The sequence below is a fragment of the Gopherus flavomarginatus genome, chromosome 5, assembly GCF_025201925.1.
Source record: "Gopherus flavomarginatus isolate rGopFla2 chromosome 5, rGopFla2.mat.asm, whole genome shotgun sequence".
In the NCBI taxonomy this organism is placed as follows: Eukaryota; Metazoa; Chordata; order Testudines; family Testudinidae; genus Gopherus; species Gopherus flavomarginatus.
The window spans coordinates 78,517,027-78,534,982 of NC_066621.1; the positions used below are offsets into that span (position 1 = coordinate 78,517,027).

A 17,956-nucleotide genomic window follows, 5' to 3' on the forward strand; every position below is an offset into this window, starting at 1 on the left:
GAAGGAGCTGAACAAAGCCACGCTGCACAGAAGACACTATTTTGAAGAACACACTGCCCTGCTGTCACTGGAGTGACCTCGCATGCAGCATGTGTGTGAGGTCACACCAGCAGAGGTGAAGCATCAAGTTCTTCAAAATGGCATCCTCCATCCATGATATCAGACAAAACTGAATCCAGTTTTGTCTTCATACTGTAAAGGGGACACAATCATAGAAAAAGAGGGTTTTGCGGCTTAAAGCCGGATGAATGGCCTGCCTAGATGGAGGTCCTGCTCCAAATTCTGTTACTGACTCTCAGTGCTGGCAGCACCACAGAACAGAGTACATTTGGTAGCACCATGCAGCTAAAAGGGAGTTGGAAGGTCTCAGGCCTGCTGGGAGAATAGTGGCTTCCTAAAATGGTGTAAATCATATGCACCTATTGGCATTGCTAATAGGTTTCTAATCCTCTTGTAGCCCTACAGACAAGGGGCCTGATTCTTTCTTGCTTAAGAAAGCAAAATTCCACTGGCTGCACAGCAGTTATTCCCCATGGATGTTAGGGTGACCAGGTATCTGGTTTTTGACTGGAACACCCAGTCAAAAAGGGACCCTGGTGGCTCTGGTCAACACTGCTGACCAGGCCATTGAATGTCCAGTCAACAGTGCTGCGAGGCTAAGGCAGGCTAGTCCCTACTTGTCCTGCACCCCAGAAGCAGCCAGCAGGTCCGCCTTCTAGGTGGGGAAGGACCCACTGGGCTCTGCAAACTGCCCCCACCCTGAGCACTATCTCCACACTCCCATTGACCAGGAACCGCAGCCAATGGGAGCTGTGGGGGCAGTGCCTGTGGGAGAGAGCAGCACACAGAGCCAGCTGCTGCACCTCTGCCTAGGCGCCGAACCTGCTGGCTGCTTCCAGGGCGCAGTGCAGAGTCAGGACAGGCAGGAAGCCTGCCTTAGCCACCCTGCTGCATCTCTGACCAGGAGCTGCCAGAGGTAAGCCAGTACCCCAACCCCTGCCCCATCCCTGAGCCCCCATTTCAAGCCCAAACCTCTCATCCCAGGTGCCATGCCAGAGTCTGCACCCCCAGATGGAGCCTTCACCCCCTCCTGCACCCCAGCCTCCTCTCACACCCTGAACCCCTCATCCCCAGCCCCACCCCAGAGCACACACCCCCAGATGGAGCCCTCATCCCTCCTATACCCTGAATCCCCCTGACCCACCCCCAGCCTGGTGCCCCCTCCCAGGGCTGCCGAGGGGGCAAGTGGGGCAATTTGCTCCAGGCCCTGCAGAGGCCTCAATGATAATATAGTATTCTATAGTATTGTAACTTTTTTTATGGAAGGGCCCCCCAAAATTGCTTTGCCCCACCCCCTCCTACACTGCAAACCCCTCAGTCCCACCCCAGAGCCTGAACCCCCTCCCTCAACCCAACCTAGTGAAAAGGAGGGAGGGAGGGGGAATGTAGTGAGTGGGGGGCACAGCCTCAGGGAAGGGGCAGGGCTAGGGTGTTCAGTTTTGTGTGATCAGAAAGTTGGCAACCCTAACTGATGCTGAATTTAGCCTCTGAACATATTGCCCTAGGAAACATACAATGGAGTGAGATTTTTAAATTAGTCACTGACACAGAGTGTTATTACCACCATGTTGGTCCCACACCTGAAGCAGAGCTCTGTGTAAGCTTTGTCCTTCTCGCACCAACAGAAGCTGGTCCAATAAAAGATATTACCTCACCCACCTTGTCTCACTGAAACACACACAGGCATTTTTCATCATACCAAGAGGGAGATACTTAAAAAAAAAAAAACTACCCTAAAATTAATCCCAGCAGGTGAGGGATTTCTGCTTCAAATCAACGTGTTCTGACAGATCTGATGCTTCCTGCAGTTTTAAAGTGAGGGAGAAAAAAAAAAGGCCATTGCCACTTTAAATGACTCAGGAAGTAAAAACCAGGATGGCCTGAACTTTAAAAGTGAAAGTAGCTGCTAAGATGTATCGGGCCCTGCTGCTTGGTTTAGAGCAACAACTGGGATCCCAGCACCCTGCTCATCAAAACTAAGGGGGGGAAGGTTATTTTGGCGTGTTAAATCCCAGTGGCTCAGAAGGTGGGAGGCGGAGGGGGATCAGGCCGGGAGCTCAGCCAGGAATAGAAGGAGCGGGATTGTAGCTGGAGACGAGGAAGCGCAGCAACTGGGCCGTTCAAGTGTCGCAGGGCAGAGAACAGCTGGAGGCTTGTGCTGGAAGGGGGGGAAGCCGCTTCCCAGCAGAGAGGCAACAATTCCCTCCCCCGCCCCCCAGCTGAGAGCTGCGGCAGGGAAGCGACCGGGAGGGGCAGGGGGCTCCAGCACCAGCCAGGCTGCCCCTGGGAGAGGCTCGCCATGGCCTCTGCGAAGGGGGAGCGCGCCGAGGAGCTCCCCCCCGACGGCACGTGCGATGTCTGCGAGCCCGATGAAGCCCAGAGCGCGGTGGGGGTGTGCGAGGAGTGCGGCTTCTCCTTCTGCCAGCCCCACGCCGAGGAGCACGGCCAGAAGTACGCGGCCCACCGCCTGCGGGGCCCTGCCTCGGGCCGCGAGGAGGCGGGGGAAGAGGCGCCCAAGCTGGAGCGGAAGAAGTGCGAGGAGCACGGGCAGGAGCTGAACCTGTACTGCAAGGAGCATGAGAAGATCATCTGCGTGCTGTGCGCCGTCACCGGCACCCACCGGCAGCACCAGCTCATCACCCTGGATGAAGCCTACCAGGCCATGAGGGTAAGCACCGCTCCCTCCCTCCAGCCTCTCCAACAGGCTCCTCCTGCCTTCCCCCGGCTTCTCACCGCCCTGGACCCTGCCTCCGCTCGCGGGGTGCCGGAGGAGGAGCTCCAGTGAAGTGGCAGCATTGCACCGATGTTGTGAGTGGAGCCCCATTGCACGCCCTGGGGAAACTGAGGCACAAAGAGGGGCAGTTGCTCTCTTTGCAGGGCTGTTATACAGTGTGTCAGTTTTAGGGTCCAGTATGCCTGCCAGGATGTGTGTGGTGATGTTAGGCCTGATTCACATGTGCCCCATGTGTCCTCCCCTCTTGTGACTCCCCATCACGCTCACCCATAAAACAGAAGGCTGGCAAGAGATGGAGAAAGAAGGGACTTTAGAGCAGGCCCAAGGTACCTCTTTAGGATGGTGTAATCTCTGTCCCTCACCAGTGCAAGAGACAGGCCACACTCGCATATTGGGTGTTTATTGCCTGAGATAATACTGCACTCCAGCAGTTCCCCATTGCCCCAAGCTTCTTTGGCACTAGGGCACTGGGAGATGTAAAATAGACTAATGCTCAGAACTGCAGTATTCTGCAGCGGAAGCTGAACTAGCTCCCTGGATTCCTGAAGAAGGGAGGCACAAGCAACCTGCCCTCTGCCACTGTGCCAGTGCAGAGGCTGATTCCCCTAACGATAGTCTGTAAACTCTTGGGTATTGTGGGCTTGATTTTTCTCTTGCACCAGTTGACACTGGAGTAACTCCACTGATGCCAGTGAAGTTGCTTTTGAATCCCATCAGAACCTCAAGAGAGTAAGGCCCTCTATCTTTTTGTCTTTACAGTGCACCCTGGAAACATACATAACCAAATTCTCTGTTGTGTATTGTTGCTTACAACCCAAGTATAAGCCAGACCCAACTTTTGCAGTGTCCAGTCGTAAAGGTTTCATTTGGACCCATCAGTAGGCTGCATATTGGAAGCATGGTTGTTAATGCACTCTAAGGCCTGATGATCCATGCTGCAAAGTTTTATCGGTAAAACTTGCATTCTATTGGCACGCAAGCTGTATGCAGCGTGTTCCGTCTTAGAGACCCTAGGGATGGTTTGTGGTGTCTTTAATATCCTTGGCAAAGCAATCGTTTCTGGGAAGTTTTTCCATGTATTGTTATCACATATGACCTGCCCTTCCCCTGATGAGGGCATTTGTGCCGCATGAGGGCATTTTCTATATCAGGGGTCGGCAAGCTTTCAGAAGTGCGGTGCCGAATTCATTTATTCACTCTAATTTAAGGTTTTGCGTGCCAGTAATACATTTTAATGTTTTTAGAAGATCTCTTTCTATAAGTCTGTAATATATAACTAAACTATTGTATGTAAAGTAAAATAAGATTTTTAAAATGTTTAAGAAACTTCATTTAAATTAAAATGCATAGCCCCCCAGGCCAGTGGCCAGGATCCAGGCAGTGTGAGTGCCACTGAAAATCAGCTTGCATGCCACCTTCAGCACGCGTGCCATAGTTTGCCTGCCCTGTTCTATACTGAAACTAAGTGAGTTAGCAAACAAACCCCAGGATCTGTCTTTGCAGGCTCAAGAAGCAACCAGCCAGCCCAAGCTTCTTTTATCTGCTTCTGTAGTACTTGGGGTAGCTACAGGAGCATGTGTGGATTGGCCCCAGGGAGTTATGAATAGACTGCTTCTTTCTCCATCTTTTCCCACGTTTCTGTTTATGGGTGAATGTGATGGGCAGTCATAAAGGGAGATGACGCTGGGCAAGAATCAAGAAAGGAGGGAGTGGGAAGAAAAAATACATGGGTTAGAGATGAGGGGAAGAGAGATGGCAGCAACGGTGCTGGGGCATTGACATGTGAAGATATGGAGAAAGGTAACCAGCCACCAATCAGTTGTAAAGAGCATCTCCAGTGGTGGAACAAAACATGGGAACTATGGAATAAAATCTGACTTAAGCAAGTAGCTCTCAGTAAGTGTAATATTGCTGGGTTTTCTTGGCACAACTGTTTGTCATCGTGTTATCACTCCTGTACTATCTGGCTCCTCCAGTCTGATGTTTAGGGAGGCTATTGACATGTATTAAACCTCTTACTCTCTGGGTACGTCTACGCTACGGGATTAGTCCGATTTTACATAAACCGGTTTTGTAAAACAGATTGTATAAAGTCGAGTGCATGCGGCCACACTAAGCACATTAATTCGCAGTGTGCATCCATGGTCTGAGGCTAGCATCGATTTCTGAAGCATTGCACTGTGGGTAGCTATTCCGTAGCTATCCCATAGTTCCCGCAGTCTCCCCCGCCTATTGGAATTCTGGGTTGAGATCCCAGTGCTTAATGGGGCAAAAATCATTGTTGCGGGTGGTTCTGGGTAAATGTCATTTTCCTGGAGGAAGGAATGAGTGACAACGGCAGGCAATCATTTTGCGCCCTTTTTCCCTGGAGTGCCCTGGCAGAAGCCATAGCACGGTAACCATGGAGTCCATTCAGCCTTTTTTTTATTGTCACCATATGTGTACTGGATGCCGCTGACAGAGGCGTTACTGCAGCGCTACACAGCAGCATTTGTTTGCTTTTGCATGATAGCAGAGATGGTTATCAGTCGTTCTGTACCATTTGCTGCCATTGTAAATTGGCAATAAGATGACGGTTATCTGTCGTTCTGCACTGTCTGCTGCTATCATAGGTGCCCCTGGCTGAGGTTGGCCGGGGGCTCAAAGGCAAAAATGGGAATGACTCCCCGAGTCAATCCTTCCTTTATGGTATCTAAAAATAGTCAGTCCTGCCTAGAATATGGGGCAAGTGTACTAGAGAACCAGTGTACCAGAGAGCACAGCTGCTCCATGTCAGATCCCGCAGAAATGACGAGCTGCATGCCATTCACGGGGTTGCCCCTGCAACAACCCTACGCGTTGCTTCCCTCCTCCCTAAGCTTCCTGGGCTACCGTGGCAGTGTGCCCCCCATTTGTGTCATGAAATTATAAAGAATGCAGGAATAAGAAACAGTGACTTGTTAGTGAGATAAAATGAGGGGGAGGCAGCCTCCCGCTGCTATGACAGTCCAGGCAGAACATTAAGCGGTGCGGAGGGGAGGAGCCCAGCATCCCGCTACTGGGATAGTCCAGGCAGTATAGAATCTTTTCTTTATACATTAAGCGGTGCGGGGGAGAGGAGCTCAGCCCCCAGTTGCTATGAGGAGGGCAGTTACCAGCCGTTCTGTACCATCTACTGGGAATGACCAGGAATCATTCCTATTTTTACTCGGGCGCCCCCGGCCAGCCTCACCTGAGGCCAGCCAGGAGCACTCACGGGCTGATGGTGACGATGGATACCAGTCATATTGTACCATCTGCCACCGGGGAGGGAAGAAGAGCGGATACTGCTCTGCACTGCTGCAGTATCGCGTCTACCACCAGCATTCAGTAGACATAGGGTGACACTGAAAAAAGTCAAGAAACTATTTCTTTCCCTTTTCTTTCACGTGGTGGTGGGAGGGAGTAAATCGACGAGCTATACCCTGAACCACACCGGACAATGTGTTTGAACCTACAGGCACTGAGAGCTCAGCCAAGAATGCAAATAGTTTTTGGAGACTGCTGTGGACTGTGGGATAGCTGGAGTCCTCAGTACCCCCTCCCTCCCTCCATGAGCGTCCGTTTGATTCTTTGGCTTTCTGCTAATGCTTGTCACGCAGCACTGTGTAGCCTGGAGAGTTTTTTCAAACGCTTTGGCATTTTGTCTTCTGTACCGGAGCTCTGATAGAACAGATTTGTCTCCCCGTACAGCGATCAGGTCCAGTATCTCCCGTACGGTCCATGCTGGAGCTCTTTTTGGATTTGGGACTGCATCGCCAACCGTGCTGATCAGAGCTCCACACTGGGCAAACAGGAAATGTAATTCAAAATTTCCCAGGGCTTTTCCTGTGTACCTGGCCACTGCATCCGCGTTCAGATTGCTGTCCAGAGCAGTCACAGTCGTGCACTGTGGGATACCACCCGGAGGCCAATACCGTCGATTTGCGGCCACACTAACCCTAATCCGATATGGTAATTTTAGCGCTACTCCTCTCGTTGGGGAGGAGTACAGAAACCGATTTAAAGAGCCTTTTATGTCGATATAAAGGGCCTCATAGTGGATGGGTGCACCATTAAATCGGTTTAACGCTGCTAAAATCAGTTTAAATGCGTAGTGTAGACCAGGCCTCTGAAGTGGGAAATTCTTGTGTATTTCAGTAGCCTGTTGGTGCAATGTGCCCTGGCAAACCAAGACACAGCTGGTAGGTTTAATTTTAGGCCTCCCTTCCAGCCTTGATGGTTGTTTTTCTGCAATCCGAGAAGAAGTGCTGTTCTGTCTTAGGAAGTGTGGGAGTTTTTACAGACACGGTGTTAATTTTCTAAGTATCAAAATAGAAAGGGGAAAAATACACAGACGTGCTGCTTCCTCTTTGTTCACTTCACTGCAGATATATTTGTTCCATTAACAGCTAAAATGACTAGCTAAAGGACTGATAGCTCCTCTGGATACATCTACACCGCAGCTGAGAGCTTCGGGGGTTGAGTGGGCTGGAGAGCCCGAGCTCCAGCCCATGCCGCTATGCCCACACTGCTGTTTTAAGTGTACTAACACACGCCCTGAGAGCTCAGATCCATCTACCCAGGCTGAGAGGCTTGCTCCCTGCTGTAGTGTAGCCATACCTTCAGTCTACCCTGCTGTTGCCTGTCAGCTGCACATTTCTGAAACCTTCTCCCACAGTTCCATAAAGAATGGACTCGATGATTCAGAGGGGATTGGTAGTAAGATATTAAAAGCCTCTGAGTTGTATCCAACCCCCAATAGTTGCTGCTGCTGTTTAGCTGAGAGTAAATACTGTCTGATGGCTATTGGGTGGCCTGTGCGAAATAAATTTGTTGGCTCAGTCCAGTTTCACGGTCTACGTCGTAAAAATTGCTAGTGCTCGTAGCACTGTTGTTGGCAGTCTCAGCAGAAGGGCCACTGAGAGCAAGCTCCTCTCCATCTCCGAGAGCTGGTCCCTTTGATCTGGGTTGCAGCACATAGGGGAAGCTTGTTTGGCTGCTCTCCTTGCATTGCTCATTTTCTGTCTAAAGTTTGGACTTCAGTCTCCAGGGCTGTCAAGACAACTCCTGTTGTAAGCACTGAATTCATGTGCACAGTATGTGTGGTTTTTTTTTTTGAAAAGTTTGGGGGAATGCTCCCAAGCCATACTTGTTTCAGTAGTGTCACTTCAGTGTCTCAGGCCTTTGGCTACACTTGCGAGTTACAGTGCAATAAAGCCGCCCACAGCGCTGTACCTCACTCCCCATCCACACTGGCAAGGCACGTACAGTGCTGTATCTCCGCGGCTACAGCACTGCTGGTATTCCACCTCCCTGAAACGAATAAAGATTATCGTGCCGCCGCTGCAGCACCAATGTGGCCGCCCAGTGCGCTCTGATTGGCTTCCAGAAGTATTTGGCACTATCCCACAATGCCTGTTCTAGCCACTCCGGTCATCAGTTCAAACTCTGCTGCCCTGGCCTCAGGTGACCAACCGTCAGACCCACCCTTTATATTCCCTGGGAATTTAAAAAATCTCCTTCCTCAGCCAGACATGGAGTGCTATCAGCGAATCTTTCCAGGTGACCATGTCTCCACGTGCCAAGTGAGCCCTAGTATCGAGCAATGGCGAGTTGCTGGACCTCATCAGTGTTTGGGGGGGAGGAAGCTGTCCAGTCCCAGCTGCGCTCCAGCCATAGGAATTATAGTACCTTCAGGCAGATATCAAGGGCCATGATGGAAAGGGACCATGACTGGAATGCACTGCATGTCACCTCCAACCCACTTTCCCCAACATCCAGGTTCTTACCACCACTAGCTGCCTCCAATACCTGTATCTTCACCACCCAGCCCTGAAATCTACTACCCTTACCCTCTTCACTCAACCCCCATCACCATGCAGTATAGCCATCTTGAAGTGCAGCTCTCATTGCACAGCACTACAGACAGGACATACGCAAATCTGTGATTGTACCGTTCCCCACCCCACCCCCTTGCCCTTTCTGATTCCCAAGAAGTTGTGTTTTCTTTTCAATAAATGGATTCTTTGGCTTTGAAAACATTCTGTATTATTGCATAAAGTAAAGATACCTTAGCCCAGGAAAGAAACAGGCACTGCAAATCAGCTTAGCAAACACAGATTCCTACTAACATTGTAAGCACTGCACTTCACTACCGTGCAGGGCACCAGACATTACTGCTGGTTTTCAGCCTCAAATTGCTGCCTCAAGGCATCCCTAATCCTTGCAGCCCCGTGCTGGGCCCCTCTAATAGCCCTGCTCTCTGGCTGTGCAAATTCAGCCTCCAGGTGTTGAACCTTGGAGGTCCATGCCTGACTGAATCTTTCACCCTTCCCTTCACAAATATTATGGAGGGTACAGCACGCGCGTATAACCACGGGGATGCTGTGTTCAGCCAAGTCCAGCTTCCCATACAGAGATCGCCAGCGGCCCTTTCAACTGCCAAAAGCACACTCCACAGTCATTCTGCACCGGCTCAGCCTGTAGTTGAACCGTTCCTTACTGCTATCAGGGCTCCCTGTGTAGGGTTTCATAAGCCACGGCATTAATGGGTAAGCCAGGTCTCCAAGGATCACAATGGGCATTTCGACTTCCCCTACTGTGATCTTCCGCTCTGGGGAAAAAAGTCCCAGACCTGCAGCTTCCTGAACAGAAACCATTGCTGCTGCAAGTGCTGTATATGTGGCCATGACAGTGCAATGGCAGCTGTCAGTGTGGACAGACTGCAGCGCTTTCCCTACTCAGCTGTAGGAAGACAGGTTTAACTCCCAGCACTGTACAGCTGCAGGTGTAGCCATACCCTCAGATTGTTATTGTGCTTCCCTTAGAAGAAGTGAAAGTGTCAGTAACAAAGATTCCACTAGCTGCAGTCCATCCATAACCCACTCATACACAGAGGTGAAGGGGCTGGATAATAGGCTGAAATCTTGTTCTTGTTTGTCAAGGTCATTCTTTGGCTAAGGGTTCCAAGTCAATAAGATGAAACCTAGAAAATTAGAGATTGACCTGACCTGCTAAATTGGAATCTGAATCCAAGCATTGCCAGTGTTTGAGGAGGTGAGGGAGTAGTGGTTCTGTTGATGGATTTTTGGTTTGAAAGAGAAGTATATGGGTTGACCCCTGGAGGGAACCTTATGTTTTTTTGAAATTGTTATTGGAATTTATTTTGGCGCTCAAGTAGTTGCTGATTAGAACAAGGCAAGTAATGCAACAGGATTAATGAATGCCCATTTCATTAAGGGAGTTATTTCTGATGTGCTGAACACCCATAGTTTCCAGTGATTGACCTGGAGCTGTGGGTCCTTAGCATCTCTTTAAAAACAAGGTGTGGAATCCTTGTTCCCCTCCCTCCCCACCATTCCAGCTCCTTTGTTCTGGGTAAAAAGGCTGAAATGTTGTAAGCAGCTCTAAAAGCCCCAGATCTGGAAGGGATAGGCTGGGGCAGGTACTGTGGAGACAGCCATAAGGAGTCCTTGAGAGTTAGCCTTCACAAGCCTTGGCATTGGGAACAGGGGTGAGAGGGCATGTTAAAAGTGGGGGTTGCAGCAAGCAGTTTTGGGCAGTGTTGCAGCCCAGAGCAGTGTTGCCAATTTAGCAAATTTGTTGCTAATCTAGCAGCTTTTTAGTCTCAGAAAGATTTGTCAAGTTTTGCTGCACCAGGTCGCTGAACAGTGACTTTTAAATAAATTTGTGGATACTCTGGTGACTTTTGCTTTTGCCTGTGCTCAGGGAGTGGGCTTCAGTTCCGGTCAGACCTTGCTTGGAGTTGGAGGCGCCTGTCCATGCGTGCTTCAGGGGTGGCAGATTTTGGCAGGGGGATGATGATGAGGGGAAATGCAGTGGCAGCAGTCGCTCCTTGTGTAACTCTAGGCAGCAGTAAGCAGCAGCTGTAGTCTGCCCCGTTGTCACTCAGGATCTATTAGTGTAAAGGATGGAGCCTCCAGCTGCAAATGGTCTCGCTGGGCTCAGCAGGTAAGAGACTCTCAGCACTGAGCTGCCTGCCTCCACCCACTTCTTGCAGGCACTCGCCATGTAGCCTCTTGCATTCCTATAGACACTCAGCACCCACCCTGGTATCCCCCAGACACCCAGCACATATCAATCCCCCCTCAGGTGTTGATCACCCACAGCCATTTACAAAGGGTCATTTACGATGAATGTGGAATCAACATCATCTCGGCACAACCAAATACAACTCGAATAGATCCTGAATCCTCCGATGTACAGTTGCGAAACGTGGACACTATGTTGCTCAGATTGGACAAAGCTGGAGGCTTTCTGCACAAAAGGCCAACATCGTATATTAGGCGTAAACTAGAATGACTTTGTAACGCAGATGTTTATGGTTGCTCCAGTCTACAGACTACTGGGGCCATTTGTCCATAGCCGGCATCTTATGCTTTTCAGATATATTGCCAGAATGCCTCAAGGCGTTCCAGCAAACACCATTCTCTGGGTAGCTTGTAACATCTGGGATACAGTTCCACCAACTGAGGGGTGGAGGCGGCCCAGAGACAGACCCCCCCCATTACATGGGTGCATCAAGTCTGTTTCGACATAGGACTTTCAACTGGTCAAGCCCTTGTGGCCACACAGGAACGGACCAAATGGCAAACAAATGGTACAGCTGATTGTTCAGCTGGTCATTGAAGAAGCACCGCCTATTTAGCACCCCTACCGTCTCCTACACAGAATCTCTTGTCTGCCTGTCAACCTTGCAGTATCCGTAATGCTTCCCCAGAGCTCTGTCCACCCTCCAGTAATTCACCCAGAACACTTAAATCTTGTTACAATATATTTGAAAGGGGAAACTTTGCAGGAAAGCAGTTGAGTCCTTAGAATTGTTCTTTTCAATAAATCTCCACAAGCATGTGGAAGAAAGGCAATTTGTTGTCTTGATGCCTGTATTCGCTTTATTTAACATTCAGTTTTAATTATTTTAAAACTCCAATGAATGCATCTCTAGCTGTCCTAATGTTTACCACATCTGTCAGAGAAGCAGCCTTTTCTTTTTAGCTTTTATACTTGTGGATTTTTATTTCAAATTGCATGCTACAATAGCATTCAAAAGCGTGACATTTACGACTGACTCCACCACAAATTGAGTAAAACCCATACTGAATCATTCAAGGGCATACTGAGTAATTCATATGTTAATCACCTTTTCCCAAAAATAAGAAAAAGAAACAAGGAAACAAGAAACAATTCACTATGATGTGTCCCTGAAACAAATATATAAAGCTTTTACCAAGTAGCAAAACATTGCAATCATATGTACTTTAGAAGTCTTGTTGGTTACAAGACTTCTCCTGTTTAGGAAAAGATGGAGGCACTGCTCCCGCTGAAGTCGGTGACTTTACTAGCAGTGGATTCAGGCATCAAATCTAGGAAATTGGTGTGGAGTTGGGGCTGCTTTGTACCATGTGATGACAGCAGCCAATGGAAAATGATCACCCAGATGGCCACACACAGATAAAATACAGGCTCTCTGGAGTTTAGAGAAATTTTTGCTCCACCTAGAGACTTTTCCAGGTCAAAATGGTGACTTTCACTGAGTGGCAGTTGCAACACTGAGCCAGAGCACAGTCCTTGGATGTTGCCATAATTTAGGCTTTTAGCCATCTGAGCCCTGGCCCCATCCCCTCTTGGGTAGCATAGAATCTCACCCTGGCACATGTTTTCTTATTTTAAATTTTTGTATCCCAAAATTCTCAGAAAAAATTAACTGAATACACTCCTGGTTCATATTTACCCAAATTTAACCATGATGCTCCCATCTCTATTACAGATTGGGCAGGTGCATACTGAGTGTAATTTTAATTTCCTTGGAGCACTGTTTCTTGAAATGAGCTAGCAAGTTCTCGTTGTTCATCCTGCTTCTTACTGAGTTTCTAGCAGGGTGTCTATATCTAACTTCACCTGCCATAGAAGTGCAGTCCCACAGGATGCTGAGTGCTCTGGACTCTTTGAAATGAGTGAGCATTGAGGTTGTTCTGTACCCTTATTTATGCAATGGTAGGCCTGCAGTACCAAGGATGTAATCAATCTGCTTCAGTCAGGTGGGTGGCAGGATAAGGTTGGTTAGGTTTTTGCAAACTTCAAATTGCTGTCTGTACTCCTGTATCCACAGTGGAGAGAGAATCTTTAATGGGTAACAAACATTTTAACAGTGGCTTGGATCATCCTAGTTTTAGAATGTGTGTTCAGACTCAACTCTCCTTTCCAAAAGAGCATGTTCCAAGTAATAGCATCAATACCTTGTCAGCAGGTGACAATAACCAGCCTTGTTTGACTTTCAAAAGTCATACCCTGATAGTTTATTTATCAAAAATAATTTGAATGATGTTTTAATGCTGTGGAAGAGCCACGTGGCAAGTGAAATGACAGACTCAGGTAATGCCCTAAGCAGATCCTAGTCTCTGAACTAGGATCATAGGAGCTTCTGTGGAGGATCTAGAGCACAGAAGTTTAAATCAGATGGGACATGCTCACATCTCTTTTTGCTTTGACATTTAATGAATTTTGAGAGGAAAAAATGCTCTTGTTTTCTGTCCCTGGATGTGTGTTAAGGATCATTGGGATGCTGCTTGCATTGTTTAAATCACTCTGCCTTCTGTCTCACGTCAGACTATTTCTGGACACTTGCTATTGATGCCTCATTGAAAAACTTCTGAAAAACTCCTCCTTATATACTGTATTTTAATAATTTACCATTTATTTGGTTGACTACTTGGAGCACCTGTATACAAATAAGATCTTTGTTGCTTTTGATTTTTGTCTGTTCCTGCTTCTTCCGCCTCATTGAAATCCTAATCTGAATGTCATAATTGACTGCTCAAGGAACAGAGGATACGATACCTGGAAACTGACTGGCGCTGTATAAACATCTTTATTAGGTAGGTTTCCAGTGAGCAATGAGCAACAGAAACAGATGACATTATTCCTGTTTTGACGCAGCTGTCCCAAGTAAATTATTTTTTTGTAAAGGAAGACATCAGAAACATTCACTATAAGCAGAATCATCCTGTGCAAATATCCCCTCAGATAAGTGTAACTTTATTTTTTGCATAGAACAGTTGAAGCAAAGGAAATGAATATTCCAGGGATTCCATAAGTGCCTATCACTTCACTTCTCTCTCCTGAAGTATGAACTCTTGATTGCTTCCTTAATTAGTTCTTTCCTTTTTTAATCTCTCTCTCTGCTCCTGTTTATAAATGGATATACAAAAAGTGCAAGATTAAATAATCAGGCAGCCAGTGCCCATTATAGACTATAAATGTTACATGGACCCAGGCCACCCCATTCTTGCAGATCCTCAATAAGAGCCTTATCTTGTAAAGTGCTGAGTGCCTCCTGCAAATCACTGAGCCATTGGCTTTAGTAGTAGTTGAGGGGCAATGAGCATCTTGTAGGATTGGGCCCTAATTCAGTGAACATGGGTGCAGCTGAGCCATGAGACAAAGCAATGAATGAGTCAGCCTGTGCAATTGCATTTAATTTTCATTCCAATAGTTTTCTCAGCTCACTTAGCGGCAGCTTTTTGCCTGAACAAAAATAGTCCCAGAAGAGGAGGCAAATGTATTCATGGGTTCACTGCAACTTGGCTGATAGAATTAGCTGAAAAATTGCCGCCTCCCATTGTCCTGTGACAATCCTTGTTGTGCTTGGTGGAGTTAAAATGAGTGCTGTTTAGTGACCTCTGTTCTCCCTTCCTTATAGAATAGAGAACCTGTTGACCTGAAGGTGGCCATGCTGGAGATGGTGGAAAGGTTAAAGTTCAAGTGTGCAGACCCTAAAGTAAGTTACTGAAATGATTGTTTGTTTGAATGCGCGCACGCTCTCTCTCTCTCGCCTTTCATTCTCCTTGAGCTAAACGCAGTATATTGTTAATGACTATCTGAATGTTACATTGAGATCTAATTAAGCATGTCAATCAAAACACAGAAAGCAGACTTTAAATATGCCTAGTGACATATCATATATTTTCCCATTGTATGTTCAAAGTCATAAAATAGGATCATTAATTGATTTCCCTCAACCGCAAACTAGTGCGTTGTTAATTTTCTTTGCAGTAGCACTTCCTTAGAGGCCCACACCCACTCTAAAATCAGTGTAGCTAAACAAATTGCGAAAGGTTCACAACGAGCTATACTGTTGCTAAGGTGGCATCAGATAAACATGATCTATTGGGGAAACTAGGACAACGGTCTTCCTTCCGTCATCCAAGTTGAGATAATAACCAAGAACCCTTTGGAGAATGTGCTAAGGCTCCATGTGACAACGAATCTTGTCAGAAGATGTAATGGTGACAATCTTCCTGGAAAAACAGCCTCCTGGAAAGAGAAGGGAAGGTATAACATCTCAAGTGTACATATTCCAGTGCAGAGTCAGGGAGTTAGTACTAAGAACTACTTACTGGTATGACACCTGTTAACATGGACTCCCATTTGCTAACCAAAAAACTGCAATGGAAATGGCATCTGCAAAGCTTCATTTGAGGGCCTGGGAGTGGTTGTCAGAAGGGGAAGCCACAAACAGGAATTATCATTGACAAACATCTCAGCAGGAGAGCGGAAAGAAGGCTTCTACTTCTCAACATTGTAGTAAGTATAAGGCATACATCAGCAAAATTGAGACTAAAATGGTTTATACAAGTGCTGGTAGCTGTTAAGTATCTAGTGATTTAATAACCTGATTTATTTTGGGGAAAAGGTTTGGATTTTTTGCCACGAACCAATCTCTCCCAGTGCTGGAGCCGCGACTGCACAGCCACGGCACCACCTTAACATCAGTTGTATAGACATACCCTTACGCCAGCTGTCAGGAAAAACTTCCAAGTGACAAGATCTGTTAGATAATGGAGGAGTCTCCTAAGGGAAGTTGCAGCAAACCCCATTGCTTGATGTATTGAAAACTCAATGGCACAAAATAGTAGCATAACAAAGGTGCCACAGTGTATATAGTAGAACTAGTCAGTTACCAACACCAGTGCTCTGAACTTGCCAGTCAATCACATACCTCATTTGGATCCAGAAGTATACAATCAGGCAGAAGCAGAGACCAAAAAAAGGGGGTAGGGAAATAAAGTCCAGTACTGTGTTAAACATAAACTACTAAAAATATAAAGGAAGAGCAGCATTTTTGTTCTGCATAGTAAAGTTTCAAAGCTGTATCAATGTTCAGCTGTAAACATCTGAAAGAACCATAACATTCAGAGTGACGAACAGCCTCCATTCCCAAGGTGTTCGTAACTCTGAGGTTCTACTGTAGATGATGGGATAGGTCTTCCTTCTCTCTTGTATTCTCTTGAAGTTTCCTGATTGTTTCCATATTTCCCTCCAGTTTCTAAATCATGTATTTACTTATTTGTAAGTACTTCTAGGGTTTGCATAGTGTGTGGTAATTGTATCCTGCTTGCTCCTCACTAAGGGTTGTTTGGTACTGGAATTCCAAAATAAGCTGGAGGGAAGTTGTGATCAAATGCACAGTGAGTATACCAAACCAAAACATAGATTGTAATGTAACAAATTCTCTACTAACACCCAAACGTCACATTAACTGAGCTCTGGTACAGTCGCTGGGGTGGCTGACTGCCCCCCTCCATTGTGGCCAACATCTATTTTTCCTTCTATAATAGACTGTTTTGTTACTGAGATTATTTTTTCCTTTCCCCTGCTGTAATTCTCCTGAAACATCTGCTTGAACCAGAAACAAACAGCAGTTCGATCTCTGGATACAGCATCGTTGCCTGAACGCTCTGGCCCTGAAATCCTCCAGCGCTTTGTTCCTGTAGCGTTTTTTCCCTCGCACTACAAGACTTGATTAATCCAAATGTGAAGTCCCGCAAGCACTGTAGTTATTTTTAGCGTTAGAGCTCTGCAAAAGGTGAATGAAGATTTATGATTTCATCTAATATAAATCTAGCAGCTCTTCCCTTCCCAGCTAGGACTTGGATGGATTCCAGCAACCTCCTCCCATCTCTTTAATAGCCTTTTATTTCTTTAATTAAAAAGTTTAGAAGGGCCAGTGAGTCCTTCAGGGTCCTAAGGAGCATGGATGAGATAGGTACAATATATAATGCTAGGAATTTCTGTGTATGGCTGCTCTCATTTGGGGATTATAAATTGGTTTTTGCAAATACCCATTTATTTTGTGCATTGGTTCAATGTCTTGGGGGTGGGAGGAAGAGGAGGCTGGAGTGGTGAGAGAGGCTGGTTAGACTAGTGATGAACCTAAAAAAGTTTGGAGATCCATTTTGGATGCTTACCTAAAGTTCTAAGGATCTCTTATTTGACTAGCTCATTAAGAATGCCCTTCGTTTTTAACCCACCCTTCCATCTCCCCATGTAGTTCATATTTTACAATTAGCTTTTACAGTTGACTCTTATTCTGAGGAGATAAACCTTAGAACATAAGAATGGCCATATTGGGTCAAACAAATATTCCATCTAGCCCAGTATCGCATCCTCCTTACAGCAGCCAACACCAGATGCCTCAAAGGGAATGAACAGAACAGGGCAACCATCAAGTGATCAACTCCCTGTCATCCAGTCCCACCATCTGGCTGCCAGAGGCCTAGGAACACCCTGACTACCTTGTCTAATAACTATTGTCTAATAGCTCCATGAACTTATCTAATTCTTTTTTGAACCCAGCTATAGTTTTGGCCTTCACAACATTCCTGGCAACAAAGTTGACTCTGCATTGTGTGAATTAGTACTTATGTTTGTTTTAAACCTATTAATTTTATTGGGTGACTTTGTTCTGTTTGGCTCTTGTGTTATGTGAAGAGGTAAATAACGCTTCCTTACTCACTTTCTCCACACCATTCGTGGATTTTATAGATCTCTACCATGCCCGTCTGCGTTCTCTTCCCCACCCCCCCACCGTCATCTCTCTCTCTAAGGTGAACAGTCCCCATATTTTTAATCTCGCCTCACGTGGAAGCTGTCCCATGCCCTTCATCATTATGTTGCCCTTCTCTGTACCTTTTCCATTTCTAAATACCCTTGTTGAGATGGAGCGACCAGAACTGCACGCAGTATTCAAGGTATGAGTGTACTGTGGATTTATATAGTGGCATTACTGTCTTATTACACTGCTCTACAGCCAAAATGCTTCTGAAATAAATGTAGTCCAACTTTACTAATTCTGGGTCACTG

At 46.8% G+C, this 17,956-nt stretch overlaps 1 protein-coding gene across 11 annotated transcripts in view; it reads left to right on the forward strand.

Moving 5' to 3' along the window:
• The first annotated feature begins 1,918 nt into the window (after positions 1–1,918).
• The window catches only part of TRIM44 (tripartite motif containing 44), a 168,857-nt gene continuing 152,819 nt past the window's right edge, over positions 1,919–17,956 (forward strand). For 7 of the 11 annotated variants that reach the window (XM_050955486.1, XM_050955485.1, XM_050955490.1 and 4 more), the window contains exons 1-2: positions 1,936–2,728; positions 14,514–14,591. In XM_050955486.1, coding sequence (XP_050811443.1) covers positions 2,360–2,728; positions 14,514–14,591 — 447 coding nt within the window. In that variant the 5' untranslated portion in view covers positions 1,936–2,359. Of the gene's footprint in view, positions 2,729–14,513; positions 14,592–17,956 lie in introns of all 11 variants that reach the window. The other 4 variants (XM_050955491.1, XM_050955492.1, XM_050955483.1 and 1 more) reach the window with 3 other exon arrangements.